At 45.2% G+C, this 19430-nt stretch overlaps 1 protein-coding gene across 8 annotated transcripts in view; it reads left to right on the plus strand.

The window, feature by feature from the left end:
- The first annotated feature begins 1067 nt into the window (after positions 1-1067).
- Positions 1068-19430, plus strand: part of fbrsl1 (fibrosin-like 1) — a 234067-nt gene continuing 215704 nt past the window's right edge. For all 8 annotated transcript variants that reach the window (XM_076270550.1, XM_076270543.1, XM_076270549.1 and 5 more), the window contains exon 1: positions 1068-2345. In XM_076270550.1, the coding sequence (XP_076126665.1) occupies positions 2046-2345 (300 nt within the window). In that variant the 5' untranslated portion in view covers positions 1068-2045. The remainder of the gene's footprint in view (positions 2346-19430) is intronic.

The following is a 19430-nucleotide window of genomic DNA, read 5'->3' on the forward strand; positions in this document are numbered from 1 at the left end:
GAATTATTCAGGCCTATTAAGGTCTCACAACGGATGTGCAGTCTTTTGCTGTAGTGAGAGCAGCTCATTATACATGTGATGTTCTTATTTACAGTAAGGGGAATGAAAAAGGGTTTGCTTGGGTGTGCAAGTGGGAGAGAGAGAGGGAGAGAGAATGCGAGAGAGAGAGAGGTTTGTTGGTGAGAGTGGAAAATGTGGGTCTTGCTCTTGATGTTACCCAATGGATTTTCAGTAATTTTAAGTTATACCAGGAATTGTTTCATTGTACAGTTATTATACAGTCATGATAGGCTTAATAATACCTATACATTATATTTAAAATACATAATCTGTCTGTCAACATGTATTTCTTAGAATTCACCTGCTCTGCTGTCAATAGATGTCAATGTGTATTGAATAATGTTGCAATTCAGCTAATGGAAATTCTGAAAGGCAAGGTATCATTACACCATTGTATACACAAAACTGGAGGTTTTTGTATGTGAAAAGCAAAATGGTCTCCAACTTTCTAAACAACATTATTCCTTACAATAGGCTAGGTCTATGAGATGAAAGCTAAACTGTGGGAAATTCGCGGGATGTAACGGATTTTACCATGTCATCGTGAGTATGACAATTGGTAGGGTATAGCATGAGAAAGACATGAGCTATATAGACATGAGCTATATAGTTTCCTATGTTCATTCCCAGTCCCACCCTGTGTGCTACAGCCTATGGTAATTTAAGCAAACCGACGGCACTTTAAGCAACACTATCAGACCACAAAAACAACACATTAAATCGGTGATTTGTGCTCATGTGTATCTGACTGTTAGGGGAGATTGGACTGATGCGCATTTGACGAGTGACAGCCTGCTGACAGCTCGGCTGCAAACCACCATTCAATGACAGCAGGACGTCAGAACGCCCAAATAGACAGGCGTATACGTAACGGCTTTGGCGGCTGGCACCATTAACAATAAAATAACGTCCGTGTCATTCTATGCGACAAAATAAGTTCGTCTGAGTAATTTAGAACTATGTCTAAACTAGCTCACTTCCTTTGGCAATTGCAGAGGTGGCGGAAGTACGTCAGTTATCTGGGCTCTGGGCATTTACTGCACTCTCTCCAATTTCAGATGGAGGGGAAAAGAAGGGAGAGCAGATTTTAATCATTCCTGTGTCTTTAAAGCTACTCATCAAAGCTTTGCCTTTTCTGGGAAGGAAATAGACGATGTATCGCGAACAGCAAAGGAAGCACGGACGGTGTACAGGAATGGATATTTAAAACTTACACGGCCCTGGATGTAGCCGTTGCTTTCTTTTCCTTGTTGGCTGGTACATGGGGTTTGATCACAGTGTGGAGGATTGTACTGTGAAGTGAACGGAGGATCATTTGGAAAATAGGCTATTGCGTTCAGGTAGCTGAAGACTTGGGAGAAATCCTTACCTCGCTTCGTCTGGTTGTATACTGGTCTTACGGTGAAACTTAGCAGAATGAGATAGTTATTTCTCAAAACTTGCATTTATTATGTGCTTTATTCACGAATGAACCATTTGATATTTTACTGTCAAGCACGCAGCTTGTTGTAAAGACGTGTATTTTTAGATTCGCTTTTTGACAGTGGGTCATGAATAAATAGGGTGGTGGAAAACATGGGCCAGCGACATGATTTCTCTGCCTTGTCTGCAGTATGCAGATATTAATGTGCTCCACCAATGCAACAAAGTTGCAAACCAAGTGAAATGCATGTAGCCTATTGCAACTATATATCAGATTTGCACCTGTTTAAATGAAGAGCACTTCGATGTTTTAGCGCTAGATCTCGAAAATACGGGCAAGATTTATCGCCTCTTCGTCCTCATGGAGCAGTTGAACATTTGTTTGTTTATTATTTTAGGGAGCTATTTATCCAAGGTCATTCTGTAGATTGTCCGTTTTTATTTATACACGCATGTACATAGCCTATTGTAAGTTCGTAACGTTAACCTTAGTAGTCCCATAAGGGATCCGAACAGCCGACGCTTTGTGATCTGGTGAGATTTTTTATTGCAACGATTGTAAAATGGATGGGAAATTGAAGCAGAGTCGGAGATCGCGTTCCCAGCGTGAGAGGGGACGGAGACGGGATTCTGCTGGCAGGGATGCCCGCAATCTGAGCCCTTCGTCTTGCTCAGACAGGGAACAAACTCCTGGAATGGATCATGCCTCTCAGAATGGGAAAAAAGCCCCCCGTTCTCATTCCACATCTTCTACCAGAGCCCCGCGCCCCCCTCGTCGAAAGAGACGCGAGTCCAGCTCTCAAGAAGAGGATATAATCGATGGATTTGCTATCGCTAGCTTCGTCAGCTTGGAGTGTCTGGAGGTAAGGGCAGGCTAAAAGTCATTTTATATTCCTAACACGTCCTCATGTCTACTGCCGTCAACCTGAAGTTTGAAGTGTATTTTGTTTTGGCTTCCACTGTGACACACAAATGCACTGCTTTGCTTATGTCTTGATTGAGTGAACTGAACTATGTAGATATATTTGCAAGAATCTGGGATGATGTTGACTTGAGGTGTAGGCCTATGTGACTATATTATTATCATAAGCTGTTGACCTTGCGTTCAAGGGCTGAAACACAACTCTGCATTTTAAGAATCTGTCAGGTGACTTGATAGCCCAATGTTTAGGCCTTCATCACAACATTCAGTATGTGCCTTGAAAATGTCCTCCCCAGCATGATACATGTAATCATAATGCTGCGTAGATAGGCCTAAGTAAAAAGAACTATCCTTGGTTAATCCTTTAAACATTGACCTACTTCATGGTAGTTCTGATCCCCCACACTCCATTAGTAAGTTAAGGACCACTAAGATAAGTTTGCTTGAAAGGTAAGATACGTTTGCTTGAAAATATGCATATTTTTGTGTCAATTTTCCTGTGTAATTTAGAATCACTGTATTTACAAAAGCTTGTATTCAGATTCCCCTCTGTTATTATAACAATAGGAACCAGTGGGGGTAAACCCCAGTTAGGTTGATAGGATTACCAACTGTGTTCCATGCCACTTTAACTGAGTTTGTATTAGGGCAGACAGGCAGGCGATGTGACTGTTATTCAGCTGTGTGGAGGTGTGCTGTTCAGAGGCAGGTTCAGCTTGCCAGTTTGCAGTCCTTCCCCAGGGGTGCCCCACAGGTGTTGTAAACCTGAGAGGTGTCAGTGAGGACCTGCAAGAGGACGCCCTCCCATCTGTGTAATTAGATGCTATCGCAGTGTGTTTTATTCAGGCTTTTAGGGAAATGGGCAAGATCTGACGCTGAAGTGCTGTGGCTTTAACTTGATTAGGTATGTAAATGACATGTAATAAGTGTAGAATGAATCACTGTTGTGTTGTGCTTATTGTGTAGAAAGGGACATTTGACCCAGACCTCACACCTTCACTCTCTGCTTTCCCTTTGAGTTTAGTGCAAGTCTACAGTTGGGGGATCTTTTGTTGTTAACAGTAAAAGCCTTTAGTAATAACATTACAGTGCTGTGTTATGCTGTATTGTGATGGATGAGACCTCTTGATGAATTTCTAGAGTTTGAGGGCAGTTGAATGAGTCATGTGTCTGCGCCGCGGCTTTGTGTGAAATGTGGCACCATGAAGTCACTGGTATTAACCATGCAAGGCCGCTTTGCTTCGTACCTCAGCAGCTCTATGAGCAGAAGTAATGACTGTGTACATAACAACAATGATGAGTGTGCGACTTACAGGAAAAGAGAAAATTGGTAAGAAAGGCTTCTTGAGGCGTCTTGAGGTCTGACATCTGACCACAGGTGTTTCGTAGCAGTAAAACAAAACAACAAAGAAAGTCAAAACAAGCAAACCCCCCTGACACAACCTGTAGATATCGCCCCCCCCCCCCCCCGTTCTTCATTCAGTCATTTTTTCAAAATATTTGTAGGATGTAATTTATTTATGAGTACGCATTTTTCCGTGTTTTTCCCAGTGGCTCGGCCAGTCAGTGGTTATTTTTAACCAGGCATGCCGCTTGGCCTCAAACTCGGTGGGAATCTCATATCATTGATGCGTTCATTACAGTAATTCTGAGGCTCTCCCTTGCCATAATGTGATTCGCTGCATGTTTGTGTGGATGGAAAAACAAACTCTGTCCCGGCTCTCGTCCTGCGGTTTTTGTGTGTGTGTCTGTCTGTGTGTTTGTGTGTGTGTGTGTGTGTGTGTGTGTGTGTGTGTGTTTGCGTGCTTGTGTATGTGTTTGTGATGAAACTCGGACAAACTTCCAGCGTGTCTGCATAACAGTCTGTGTTCCCTCACACTGATTCAAATGTACCAGCAGTGTGTGTGTGTGTATCTCTGTGTGTATGTGTGTGTGTCTGTGTCTCTTTGTGTGTGTGTGTGTGTGTGTGTGTGTGGTGTCGGATCAGAGAGGACGAGAGAGCAGCTGCTGTGTTTGGGTTTGATCCACGGCTTCTGGTCTCTCTGCATTTGTCTCTGCACAGAGAGCTGTCGTGACGTCTCATGCACTGCCAAGGCCTACATGAGAGAGTAGTCCTATCACCTAGTGCGGCCGCACCACTAATTGCGTATCAATTATGCAGCCGCCACAGGCCTATTAGCCATTAAATAACGTACCCCCCGCCCAACACACACACACACACACACACACATACCCATACATATACACACACCCTCACAGAACTGTATGCTGCTCAGTGTGTGGAAGTTAAAAGGGGACGTTTCAACACCATTATTCAAGCTCAGGTGCATTATGACAGGGTCATTGAGTGATTACCAAACAATGCACTGTGCATTGCCCTGCGTGTGTGTATATTACGTGTCTGTGTTTGTATAAGTATAAGTATATATACTCTTTTGATCCCGTGAGGGAAATTTGGTCTCTGCATTTATCCCAATCCGTGAATTAGTGAAACACACTCAGCACACAGTGAACACACAGTGAGGTGAAGCACACACTAATCCCGGCGCAGTGAGCTGCCTGCATCAACAGCGGCGCTCGGGGAGCAGTGAGGGGTTAGGTGCCTTGCTCAAGGGCACTTCAGCCGTGCCTACTGGTCGGGGTTCGAACCGGCAACCCTCCGGTTACAAGTCTGAAGCGCTAACCAGTAGGCCACGGCTGCGTGTGTCGAGTCAGAGAGAAAAAAAGCTTCTAGAGTAGACGATGCCTACAACTGACCTACATCTAACAGCCGTGAGGGTACACAGTATGTGGGTGGCCTCCAAACGGAAGTGGAGCCTAGACTCAGCTTTTAAACTCCCAGGCTTGTGTGAGTCATATCATTTCCCCTTAAACTCGCTCTGATAATGCAAGTGAACTCAGGGAATCAAGGGTATTGCATTTGTGTATGTGTTGTGTGGCTTTTGTTTGTTTGTTTGTTGTTGTTTTTGTTGTTTGTTTATGATCTCTTAGTTACCCTGGAAAGCTTCTTACCTATACCTACATGTACCTCTGTGTAATGAACATAGTTCCTTTCTTAGTTCTTTCTGTCCATAACGCTGGACTGTTGCAGCGGTTGCTGCACGGCTTGGCATGCAAGTGATGAGATGAAGCATGCAGAAGTTTACACCGGTTGGGGCAAAGTGCTCACATGCCCGTTTAGACAATTACATAATACCTGCAAGCTTCCTTATAAAGTCCCTGTGCATAAATAGCTATTGAGTTGATAAGAAAATGTTGCAATTATCCACCACCTTCCATAATATAAATGAGATTTAATATTTGATTTCTCCCTCTCTCTCACTGTCTCTCTCTCTTTGTGTGTTACGTCTGTGAAACAAATCTGCTTGCTAATCCAGAAAAGTTGATCCTTATGTTGATCTGCTTAGGCTTGTGTTTTCAGATTTATTTGGTTTCACTGTGTGGTAACATTTTTTTTCCACAGTCAGGGCTTATTTGTAGCACACAAAAAAGATGAATATTTTCATGGGTGTCATCCAAGAATTAAAGCATGGAATAGTATCGTTATGCATTTATGAAGAATCTGTCATATCTTTGAAACCTATTTCTTGTTATTACTGCTGCTGGTTCCTAATGCATTTCCCGAGCTCATGTTGTTACAGTGTTTGATTTGGGCAAAGCAAAAACAAATCTCATGAAACCAATAACCTGCAGGCCAAAAAAAACAACAAATTAAAAATATATTTTCATGGTGGGTGGCAACAACAGCTGCAACACTGTCCTTGTGTTGCATTGATTACACAAGTAGGCAGCGTAGAGTAGCAGGTATGACAAACAGCCCTGATGTTAATTAACACCATTGCCTGGGGGGAATTCTTGTGGCGTCTGGCACTTCGTTTTTTTTGTGGAGAAAAGGGTGTCTTTTGCGGGTTGCCGTGCCTGAGCCTCATCTCTCTCTCTCACTCTCTCGGTCTCTCATGGCTGGCGGACACGCAGAGCCTTTCCGAAAATAGACCAATTTATTGACAAACGAAATCTAAATATACCCTCCAAAGCAGCTCTTCCTCCTACCCCAAGGGAGCGGGTGGAGGGTTGTGGCCTGGTGTTAATGCAAGCCCTGCATGTCACGGCTCTCTGACCCTACGAGTGGCTCCAAAAGAGGCTAATTAGCAGTTTGGCAGTATTAGCTGTGAAAGGAGTTTGTGTGTGTGTGTGTGCGTGTGTGTGTGTGTTTGTGTGTGTGTGTGTGTGTGTGTGTGTGTGTGTGTGTGTGTGTGTGTGTGAGTGTGTGAGAGAGAGTGAGTGTGTGTGATTCCTTCCTTTTTCTCTATTTGAGTTTAGTTTGAGACTGAACTGGATGGAATTCCTAGCTTGTCAGGATGCTGTCTTGTAGCAGATGATGGAACGTTGAGAGTTGTTTTTAGTTAGATTTGGAGTTGATAGTTTAGTTTTAGTACAGTGCATGCACCCGTTGGAATGAATGTGCTGAGGCATGTCGAGATGGCTCCACTGCTGAAGTGATCACACTTTATTTCAGCTGAAATTATTTTTCACTTAGCAATTTTCTTCACATAATACTGCACTTAGCAATGGAAACTGTTAAGTGGACGAGAGTGAGTGAGTGAGTGAGTGAGAGAGAGAGATTGAGAGAGAAAGAGAGAGAGAGAGAAATAACACTTGCAAATTGGCAGTCAGACGGGCCCTCATAAGATTTACTGTAAAAATAATAGCGCGTAAGGATAGACAAATTATAAGTGCCTCATTAAGTAATTTGTGTTTTCCTTTCAAATAAGCATTTTGGTCAAGTCCAAGTCTCTCGCTGGCAAAGCTCATTGCCCTGAAAGGTATGTCTTCAGAGGCACTCTCAACCAGCTTAGAAAGCTGATTATGGTATGGTGTGTTGTGTGTGTGTTTTTTGGTAACCCTTGTTTTTGTGAGTAAATGAACCCTTTTATGGGCGTGTGGAATCATCATGCTCAAAGGTTTGTTTGCTGGTTTGCTGAGCAAAGCTTTGACACAGCTACCTCGCCCACCAAACAGGAACAGATGACTCATGCGTTAACTTCAGAATGAGACATAAGGCCACAATCACACCAGCAGCAATTTCATCTGAACTCTGAGGTATTTCACGAATCATGGCTGCTTCAAACCCAGTATAACAAGAGTGATATGACTCAGTGGTCATAGGTTTAGCGCTGACTAACTGTGTAGACCACTTTTGTTTCCTTATTTTGATAAGTCTTCACAACTTGGTTTGTCACAGAAGCATGAAAAACATGCATACTTTCCCTTCTGTGGATGAAGGCCTATCAGTGTACAGAAACACACACACACACACACACACACACACACACACACACACACACACACACACACACACACACACACACACACACACACACACACACACAGGGGAACATATACATATGTCTTACTTATTAAATCTAGTTTGCTTAATACTTTTAAAAACTACATTTAATGATACATTTACAGTATGTCTCATCATGCTCTGCTCTGGTAATTTGTTAAAGATTGACAATAATTACATGTTTACTGGACATAGTCTCTTACACACAGAAGTCACATAATCTACACTGTGATATGGTAATGATGAATGGGACATGGTTAGCTTTCTCTGAATGTGCTATTTCCATGGCCCCTGATTGAAGCACTGATTCGTATCTCTCTGTCCTTGGTGCACTAATGATCAGAGTAAGTGTGTATGTGCACCCTCCACATTCACTGATGTTCTGTCTAAATCATGCACCAGAGAGGCTCTCAGAACATGTTTTCTGTATAAATGACTCTTGCTGTGAAAGCAATTAGCGTAACAGTTGTCGACAAGCTCCTTGCTCCGAATGCTAAAGTAGATACGAGCATTCGCTCAGAGGGGAATAGGCTTTATGGTCGAAGTGATACTAACAATAATTGCTGAGAGCTCTATTCCCAGCCTGAAATAAGATATAAAGAGAATGGGCCTCTGACGCTCTCAGAAGCTTCTCCTCTCTCTCTCTCTCTCTCTTTCTTTCTTTCTTTCTTTCTTTCTCTCTTTCCTCTTAAGCATGGGATTCAGGAGTCCACACCATGCCTCAAACAGGAGATGATATCTTGGAAATACTCTTTCTTTCCCCTCTCTCTGTTTCTCTGGCTCTTTCTCTCTGTCTGACAAAGACAGAGGTTTCTGTCAAATATTACCCTTTGTGTAAAGTCAAACCAAATAAGGACTTGGGCTGTTGTTTCAGTGCGGATTCTGGCTGCTGGGTAACAACCCGTGGCCAAGATCAGAGCTCCGAGATAAGTGTGTTATGCAACGTGGAATTCTCCACGCTCGAGCTGACAGAAACGTCTCCCTGCCTCCGTGTTCTCTTTTCGGGACTGGCAGCAGTACCTCAGTCCCATACAACATTATTTTTCATCGTAAAACTTTTTTTTTTTTAAATAAATAAGCCCAAATGAAAATTGATGGACACATTTAGCGTGTGTCATTGCTTTTGTATTGTGGTGTATACTCTGTTAAGATGCCCTCAGTGACCAACGACTGGCTGGTATATTGAGTGTGTGCTCTACGGGGAGCAGTTAAGAAGCCACAGGCCCAGAGAATGATGGATACGTTTACAGACGGTCCGTCACCAACTCGAAAGCATGTCTCTTTTGAGCTTTTGACGCTGTTGTTATCAGTATTTTCTTCTCAAGGCCTTCTGGCTGAGGAGCAGGAAACAGGCGGCGCAGGCAGTAAGGTTTGTGTGCTGTCCCTTGTCGCTTCCTCTGTCTCAGTGAATCACCATCCTTGTTCACAACAGACCTGCTGAAAGGGTCTGACCTTATGTACTGCTTTGGGGTAATTGATCTGATCTGTCCTCATTTGAAAAGCTGAAACTGATACATTGTGAGCAACTCAATGTTTTTGAGACATTGGCATCTGAGTGACAGACACACACACACACACACACACACACACACACACACACACACACACACACACACACTTACATGTTGGTGTACAATTTATGCCCTTTGAAGTGTACTACTGCCTCTTTGCTCTCCCTCATTCACAAATGTAATCTGACTGCTGGTATGTAGACCTTATTTCTATTTTATGTACTCCAAATGTATGTGTGTTGAAATGCCGGCCGCTCCTTCCCTTCAGATCATTTTTTTAGGTCAAAGTTCCGTCCAGCTTGTTTCCATTACTTATCCAGCTGCTGATGAAGCACCCTCACATGCTGTGCTATGGCACGTGCTGTGAGCACTTTACTTATTTTCCTTTTCAAAAGAAGAAGAAATCAAGGCCCCCTTATCTGTATCGATTCTCATGGTGGCTGTGTAGTCTGCCGTTCCTAAAGTGCCTGCTGATTGCTGCGGGACTGGGACTCCTCCAGGGTGAGGGTCACCGGTTCACCTCCCAGGGAGCATGTCATGTGTACTCTTAACATGCAGCCTACACCCTCCATTCCAAAGCCCGGAGTCAGGCAAATGACCGGAAGTTGACCGGACCTGTGGTGTGCGTGGATCCTGGGGCAGGGAGGTTAAGGAAAGGTGAGGCAGGTGAGATGGAGGACCCAATAAGGGTTAAGCCTAAAGGTGTCCCAGGAAGAGAAACACTTTGGCTTTGAAAGGTGACGCGCTTCTTGAACTTTATAAGACAGAATAGCGCTCAGTGAATCAGTGGTACATTTTGTGAGAAACTGAGATTAATCTGACTCCATAAAATTAACAAATTGACCTCTAATATTACCAAATACTTAAGCTTTGGCCAGACCACCTGTGTGGAGGTCAAACAATGAGTCTTTTGTGTGGGGAGATCACAGAGGGGTCCTCTGCCATTTGACCAGACGCTTGGCTGAAGATTGTGGATTTCAGTGTTTTTCTGCTGTGAGGGAGTGAGCGATGAGAAACAAGAAGCGCGAGCTTCGGAGGGCTGTGGGGGACAGTGAGTAAATGGGGGGGGGGGGGTGTATGCCAACCCCAGCAGTCCTGCCTCTCTCTCACGGACTCTAAATAGCAGTCCAGCGTAGCGCTGTATGCTTCAGCTGTCAGGGGTGATGAGTGACACAGAAAGCTGAGGCCTGGGCCCCGCCAGGGTCCTCGCCAAGCCTGGTGTGTCATGAAATTCCCAACAAGTCAACTCAGTGCAGAACATCTTGTAAATCCTTAATGGCTCTCCAGCTTTGTCTGTTTCGTAATGTAGTTATCTATATGTGACGATGGCACCATACTCAGAAACTCTTCAATATTCAGAGGAAGAGAAGAGTGTGAGAAAGAGGGATCCGTGCAAGCGTTTACTGTAAGACTGCCATTGAGATGCTGCATGTCATGAGTTAAGGTTTCGGGACCATTATGAATCGTCTGCTGACAGACTCCGTACGAATCTGCACTCAAATAAACCAATTGTTTATTGGCTTTCGTAACCAGACTCATGTCAGGAATTCATGCGAGTCAAATGGCGAATGAGATAATGTGTCTTTGGGGGCCCCATGGGCCAAAACACAGAGCATTGTTCTCGGCAGAATGCACAATGGCTGTTTCTGTTCAGACAGACGAGGCAGACAGGCCCTGAGCTGACAGAGGAAGGGTGGTGATCAAGATGCAGCACTACCAGCAGCAGCAGCAGCAGCAGGACGAGGAGAGGAAGCGAAAGCCGTGCGGTCAGAAACCATCGCTCAATATATTGTGAACTCAAAACCTAATGTCACTGGAAATGGCCTCTTTCCCATAGCAACCCCCTGTCCTCGTACTCGCTGATCTTGTTGCTCGCGGTCTCCACGGGCGAAGGGGTGGGGGGTGGGGGGGTGTTGGGAGGTTGGCCGATGTTCCTCAACACCACAATTAGATTACACGACTTGGGGCCGTGAGCTGTGCGGCTTTGAAAACACCATCCCCTTATCTGAGAAGGCGCATTCCACAGTGTGCCGGGGATGGGCGGTCGGGCTAGCTTTTGTCTGGGGCTCGGCCCAAGCTGGAGGCCTTGGGAGACACACGAACGGAACGAACGAACAAACGAACGCTGCCGCTGCCCCCTCCCCCACAGTGGGCAGGAAGGAAATCTCGCTGCTATCTTGTGTGAAGCATGTGTGGGTCGCCCCCGGCGGGCCCCCAACTGTTGAGTCGTTGTGGAAATCTCAGCCTGTAGAGGAGTACCAGAGCGACCCGCTAGGTGTGAGCCATTAACTGCAGATATGTCTCATGAGTTTTCAGCCCCTTGGGAGTTTGTGAATATATATCTGAGGTGTTTGTGTGTGTGTGCATGTCTGGGGTGGGGGTGGATGGGTATATGGGTGTGGAGGGGGGGGGGGTGAAATAGAAATATCACTTGTGCTGTATAGGTAGACCAAGGAAATTGGTTTTGCTCTGAAAAAATGCATACTCTGCACCAAAGAAATAAATGATCAAAACGGGCAAAATAACACCAATGTAGAAATGTTGTTTTGATCCAGCACACTCATCAGAACTGCTTATTTTCCAGGGTCTTTTTTCCAGGGTCTTTTCCTCTGTTGTGCTTTTGTTCTTGAATTTCCCCTTGAGGATCAATAAAGTATCTATCTATCTATCTATCTATCTATCTATCTGTTTGTTGTTTGTGTTGTTCTCAATGGGCGCTTTTCCATCGCTTCGGTCTTTACGTATGTGGTTTGTGGTGCGTCTGAAAAGCTGCCTGTCAGAGCCAATCAGTGCAGGTCGTGTTGCTTAAAACAGCCCTCCTTGCTTGCTACAAGCTGCAGACTGAGCGGTGAGAAACAAGCCCAGGAAATGGAATGTGACACACATTTCATCGCGCAAAGTGCTCTGAAGTGACAGAACATAATGCATGTGTAGATGTGGATGGCAATGAGATTCCACCTGGAGATCTAGACCTAGGGAATAAAATAAGGGGGCAAAAATCCTTCTGCGGATACATTTTAATTGTAGATAATGAGTGCTATAGGTTATCAGATGCATTTATTTTATTTATTTGTTTATGTATTTATTTATTTTATCCTGTATTTTAACAGGTGAGTCCCATTGAGATCTTGCCTTCTCTTTTTCAAGGGAGCCCTGAATTCACAAAAGTAAAAAAGGACGCTAAGAAAATATTTGAATGTGTTCTTGCATCTCCGATTCTCAAGGGTTGTGTACTCTTCCACATCGGAACATCTGTTGGGTCCAAGAATTGTATGTGCATCGTAATGGCCCGCATGGTATTATTCCGCTGTTAAAAAAGAGGAAATGTGTTTTGTCTTGTTTATCCTTTCCAGAAGTCTGAGTGCTACCACAAGCTATTTAATATTTGGTATCTGTAAGCTGTTTTGTATCTGTACGCCATTTGACAGATACACAATAGCTTGGCACAAGGGCACTTATTTTTAGATATAAACCCATCTCCCGTGGTAAAGTGGATTCAGAACACATGCCAGCTCCTTGGCACAGGTGTACTTGTTTTTATATGAAGCACTGTATGTCTCAGCAAGCGGCGCGTTGATCGCATACACATTGTGACAAATTTGAAATGGTCATGCAGACGGTCAAGGGACAGAGTTCAGGGGAGCTGGGCACGTTTGTTGTTTCTGTCTTTCACTGACGGCCCGTTGTGGCCCTTTCCACTGGGTCAGCAGCAGTAGTGAGCTGGGAGCTGCCTAGAGGACGACCTTCCCCCTTGAAACAGGCTCCTGGCGTTTGATTTTTGTCGGCGCTTCATCTGTATTCAGAGGTATGCTGGTTGCGGGGCCCCGCACTTGTGAATTCACCCTTGTCATGCCACATTTAGCAGATAGCGGAGATAAAAAAAAAGACAGGGGATAAAAACAAACAGATGTTATTTGGGACTGCTTGAGTGGTGAAGGAGGAAGAGGAGGAGGAGAAGGGGGGTGGGGGGGGGTTGATATGAAACCAAGGGCAAAATGGAAAAGCTGGAGAGCCTTTTTAAAACAAAAAAAAGAACAAAAAACATGAAAGCTGCACGGCTGTAATAGGATGTCTGTGCCAGGCTTTCAGTCTCACTCTGGAACAAATGATCCTGGACTTAAGTGGACCGTGGCGTGTTCTGATACCCTTTCGGGGAACATGTGGCCCCTCTAGTGTGGGCCATTTACTGTTAGAGACCGTTGAGCCGAGCGGGTCTAGCGAGAACCATCGCTGTTCCACTGCGACCATAAAGAAACCACAAACAAGGTTAAGTGCCTTTAAATAGGCATGTCTGAGTGTCAGCAGAGAACAGAAGTGTAACAGCAAACGTGCCTTATGTCACATTTTTACGTGAGCAGCATTATTTACTGTAAAGCTTCAGAGTCAGGTTAAGTAGGTTCACAGTTGTGTATCTATATTTACACAGATTCCTACCAGGTGCATGCACAACACGTCTTTTTTTTTTTTACTAATAAACAAGGCATCTGTGACCTCTGAGTCATCAAAATGACATACACTGCTAATGGCTCATTATGGTCAGCAAAACATGTCTTATCTGAAGCCCAGCAGTGCCCTTCGAATGACCATCGCGCAGTGAATCTCCAGCGCGGGCATCTTTATTTATACTAAACTAATGGCTGGAATAAAATGTGAAAATAAATCTCGGCTGATACTGGAGTCCAAGGGAAGGCCAGTGTAGGACAGTGGTGCTCTCTCTCTCTCTCTCTCTCTCTCTCTCTCTCTCTCTCTCTCTCTCTCTCTCTCTCTCTCTCTCTCTCTCTCTCTCTCTCTCTCTCTCTCTCCCTTCAGATGACCTTGCCCACTGAATGAGGCAGCTGGTGAGGGGCGCGTTTCAAAAACAGGCGAGGTCGGTACTTTGTCTCGCTGGCTTATAAATAATGTGACTTAGCGCTCCGAGGAATGTGTCTCCATTACGTCAGTGAGTGGGGGTAGGGGAGGAGAGAGTCGAGAGGAGGTCGACGAGAAGGAGGAGGATGAGGAGGAGGTTACATTGATATTTTTCTTACCGACAGTGTCTGAGTGATGTGTTGCTTCTAGAAGGGAGTCACTTGCTGGAGCATGTCAGCTAGTGTGGTTGGGGTTGTTGATGGAAATGTGTTTCATTGTGCATTCTGCTAAGCCTATTTAATCCAGGGGTTTTCCCCTCCGTTGCCTATTATTGTGCCAACAGTAAGTATGGCAAGTTCTTGTGTCCATAATAAAGACCATTTATATTTGTTGGGCGCTTTTGTGTCACTGTGAAATCTCTGCTAAGGTGCTGGCTTCAATTGAGTTGCACGCTTCGTCTGTCCTTTAGATAAAAACACGTCATGCCTTTCATCATAAAAAATAGCCTGTCCATAGTTCCATAATATTTCCCACTGATTAACCCAGTGCAGAGAATCCCTAGCTATCACTGGCTTAGCTGTTTGGAAAGGGGACTTTGCTCCCTTTGTGTTTGGCCCTGAGTATACCCTGAGGAGCTGTCATTAGCATATTCCGAATGCCTTGTTTGTTGCATGTAGTCCTGGTGCACAGAGCATGCTTCTGTGGAAGGTCACGCCAGAGTAGAATCATGCTTGTTTACATGTGCAAAACACACAGAAACAAGTTGTGCATTATGCACACTTTGCCATTTGTATTATTTTACTTATCCCTTGTGCTGTAGTGAGTAGTATATATTTTTCTTCTTTTAGGAAGTGTGAACCAATATTTATGTCTGTTGTTTCTTTCTTTCTCGTGTGTGTGTGTGTGTGTGTGTGTGTGTGTGTGTGTGTGTGTGTGTGTGTGTGTGTGTGTGTTTGTAGGTTTATGATCTGTGTCAGATGCTTGTGTTCATGAGTGTGTGTATGCTTGGGTGTTTTGCTATGTGTGTTTGTGCTCATGTCCTGTTGACACTAACGACCCGCGCTTTTGCAGAGAGTTGTTGCTGTTGGCAGTGGTGATGGTGGTGGTGGTTGCGGCTGTGGCGTTGTGGGAGTGGTTTGGCTCGTTGCACTCAGCGATCAGCTCAGGGGAGTGGCGATGGAGTGTGTGTGTGTGTGTGTGTGTGTGTGTGTGTGTGTGTGTGTGTTTGTGTGTGTGTGTGTGCGAGAGCGTGCGAGAGAGAGAGACGCCCGGGTCGGTTGGGGCTGATCGAGGGGATGAGGGTGGAGGTGGCGGAGCGTAGCCGCATCAGGCAGGGCTGGGTGGATGAGATTTCCTGTGTTTGCCTATGTGGCTCGGGGCGAGCTTGAGAGTTCGGTGTCAGGTTGCGGCTCAGGCACTCAGAGCGCGGGTGCACTCATCAACAGCCATTTACATGTACAGGATTACCACACTGTGTACCACACTGTACGGCTGCTTGACCACCACTCCCCCAAAGCAGCACCATCATCTGCTTTTACAATCTTTGACAGTGCATCTTCATGCTCAGTTTATTATTAAAATGGGCATTCCCCCCTTCCTCGACAGGAATAGAAGCACTCTTGCACATGGCCGATGTCTCACCGAAATCCAACCCCCCTCGGGGAACTGAGTGTGCAGAGCTGTCTCAACGAGGAAGCACAGCCTGCATGATGGAGTAGGGCTTGAACCTCTTAATTCTGGTGTGTGCCATCTCTCCTGAAGCCAGCCGGCCCTACCTCCCACCCACTCCACCCCCTCACCATGCCCACGCTGTCAAAGGCTGACGCCTCCAGCAGTTCTGAACAAGAGAGAGCAAACCTTGACAGCGTTACAAAACTCCAGTGTCTCTTTCTCTCTCTCAAAAAAAAAGCACAACGATTTTTCCTCTTCTCTTTGCCTTCTCTGTTTTTTTTTTTTTCTTCTCAAAATCCATTTCTCTTCCCTGCCGTCGTCACTTTCCACTCAGCAGTTCAAAAGCCGGTGCGCCGCCGGAGTGTGTACTCGCCCTCTAAATGCCTAAAACACTCATTTTCTGGGGCTGTCGGAGCAAGCGAGGCGTCGGTTCCTCCTAACAAGCCTCACATCCCTGCTCTGTCAAAGAGGAGGTCTCTTTCCAACCCTCGCCGCCTGCCACCACTCCTCAACACCCTCTGTCTTTCAGGGTAATTGAACTTCGAGACTCCGAGGACAGGACCTCATTAATATTACGTTTTTGTCTGTGTTTTGCCGCCACTTGTCAAGACGTTAACAGGTAGCGCCACGGCGATTTTTTGCAGGCAGGAGTAGAGCTGTGAGTGTGGTGGAAAGGGAGAGAAACAGCTGATAGTGGCAACTTCAGGTTGTGAATGAGGTGCAAAATTGCTGAAAAGCCTCCAAACAGGTGGGCTTCTACTCACTCCTGCTATTGTCATTAGTCGTGTGTGTTGCACTGGTGTTCCACATTGCCCCAACGATAAGCAAAGCAAAGCAAAGCAAAGCAAAGCAAAGCAAAGCAAAGCAACAAATAAAAGCAAAAAGGCCGCAACACTCCAAAGTTTACATACATTAACACCCAAGAGATCACTTGCCCTTTGCCGAGGTCTTGAGGGAATGAGTGTGAGGGAATGTAGAAGTACAGCATTTTTTCTGTTTTTTTATGGTGGTCAGTTCTGTACTGAACTTTATTTCAGTTTATTATTTTTAAGAAAAGTGAAAGTGATTGATAATGACTGACTGACTATTATTGTGTTACATGCTCCAAATGTAAAGCACTTTGAGCTGCATTTTGTGTATGAAAGGTGCTATACAAATAAAGCTTATTATTATTATTATTATTATTATTATTATTATTATTATTATTATAGTTGGACAACGAGGCGTGTGCTTTCTATGAGACATGGAAACATGGCCTTCGGGTCTGGCTTAGTGCATTAGCTCATCTGTCAAATGCCTTTGGAAGTGTGGGACTGCGCTTGGGTACTGCATTGGCTGGTAGTTAAGACAGCGAGTTCTCTTCGGTTCTGTGGCTATTTTTAGCGTGTGGATGGTGCACTGTGGTGAACGCCATGACGTAACAGAGCAGCTCTGTTGCACTCCCACCGACTGGTGGTGTGATGTCTGACATCTCTCTGTGTTTATAACTTTATGGTTACAATGCTCACTCCACTGGAACTGCTGGCTCAGCATGTTTCAAGTATTCACTTTGATTTTACTCACTTGCCAAAAAAAAAAAGAGGCCCAGGCTACTGGGGATTAAAACTTTTCTGTCTGCGGGGGACACTTATTATTGAAACACTGTGACTTTGGGAATGTCTGAGAGGGAAATGAATGTGTGTGTGTGTGTGTGTGTGTGTGTGTGTGTGTGTGTGTGTGTGTGTGAGAGTGTGTGTGTCTGGGCACACACCATTCAATGTGTCAAAGAGCTCAGGGAGTGTGAGAGGACTCTAGTCTTTCTATAGTCTCCCTCCAGGCGGTTGGACACAGGACTGTGTAGCTGATAGGCTGACTTAGCCGATTTACTGTCTCCATGCTGCTTGGGCATGCTTACCTACAGCTTACCACTGTCCCCTAAGCAAGAACGACCACAAAGAGCATGCACAGTTCTGGTAAAACAAAAGCAATCCTTAGTAAGCCATCCAACGACATGTTGCTCAAACAGTCCAACAAGCCTTGACAGCTGATGCTGTTCGAGCTCTACTGGTCAAACATCATTGACCAAACATCAGGTGATGTAACGTTGATGTAATGGCATTAAACTGGCATGACATCTTGTATAACACTCTACTGTTTTCCTTTCCCCACTCAAACCCCATAGCACACACCAATCAAGCTAGAGTTTCACACTGACTGATTTAAAGGCTGCCCGTCGCATGTTCTCCTCTTAGTGAATGTGTGTTTTAGCATGAGCTGAGTGACGTAGCACAAAGCTAATGTTTACTCATACTCGTCTGAGCTTGGTTAAAGCCCCGCAGGTCGACAGCTTAGCAGCAACAGTCATGTGCGTTGCCGTGAGGGGGAGTAGGGAGAGCGTGTAGCCCATAATATTTCATTCTGTGCCAGCGCTATACTCCATCAGCTGCCTCGGATCCGTCAGAGCTTGATGGTGATTGAGCTTTTATTCCCAGGAGGTATGAACATGACAGACTGCATTTCGGAAATGAATGATGAATGAGATGAATGTGCTACACATTGTTAGCTGTATTTTTTTTCTAGTCTCGGTAACCATTATGGTGAGGAGATTTGCTTTTATTATCTTGATGAGTTGGTTGTGCGTGTGCGTGCACGTGCATGTGTGTGTGTGTGTGTGTGTGTATGTGTGTGTGTGCGTGTGTGTATATGCGCTTGTGTATAGGTGCGTGTGTGTGTGTATGTGTGCACGTGTGTGTGTCTTTGTGTGTGTCTGTCTGTGCATTTGTAAGTGAAAGAGGAAGTGTGAGAGAGAGAGAGACAGACAGGGAAATGTGGGTGCTGGTAGCTGCAGATGTTGCTGTAGGCTTAGTAATTATCCTAACTTATCCGGGTCAATGGTGGAACACTGGCTGTTTACAGTATCTCTAGAGGCCCACTTATTTGATCAGATTGACACAGTTGCTGCTTGTACTACAGTGATCACATTTTACTGCGCTATCGCAGACCCCCGAATTCAGGTCCACTTTGTTTTCATAACCTACTTTTTTAGTTGTGTACTGTTGGAACAGTGAGGGAGTTCATGTTTCACCAGGTTAACGTCAGCCAAGGTCAGTCAAGGTCAGTGTTGTTTTAACTGGCAGCTGTGAGTTGCCCACAGCCATTTGAAAGTTTATGGATCATTTGCAGAGTGTTTGCAGAGTGTTTAACATGGCCTGACCAAATAAAAGGTTACAGATCTGGCGTCATCATCCATGACGAATGTGACGGAGGTGAGTTTCCCATAGGTGTGTCTCACAGAGCCATGCCATTCGTGTTCACAAGACTCCCATCGTCACAGTGACACACACACACACACACACACACACACACACACACACACACCTGCTGAGGTCAAGGCACAGTTCCACTTAATTTCTTAGGACGCTGAGGAGCATGCTGCATGTGACAGCCAGGCTTTCGAGTTGAACATCTGACTTCACGAGTGCATGCCCTTTCTCACGCTAGACGAACTGTTCATTCCCTTGACCCTACCCCCCTTTGCTGAGGGCTCTTGTCCATGTATGCGTGTGCTCTCCAGGGAGGGAGGGAGGGAGGGAGAGAGGAAAGGAGGGAGGGAGAGAGAGAGAGAATCAAAGTGAGAGAGAGAGGGGGAGGGAGAGAGAGACTGAGAATC

Source organism: Alosa pseudoharengus, unplaced genomic scaffold (genome assembly GCF_046254945.1).
Source record: "Alosa pseudoharengus isolate Yale_2024_CS ecotype anadromous, Long Island Sound unplaced genomic scaffold, YU_APseudo_1.1 YU_APseudo_1.1_scf_6, whole genome shotgun sequence".
Lineage (NCBI taxonomy): Eukaryota > Metazoa > Chordata > Actinopteri > Clupeiformes > Clupeidae > Alosa > Alosa pseudoharengus.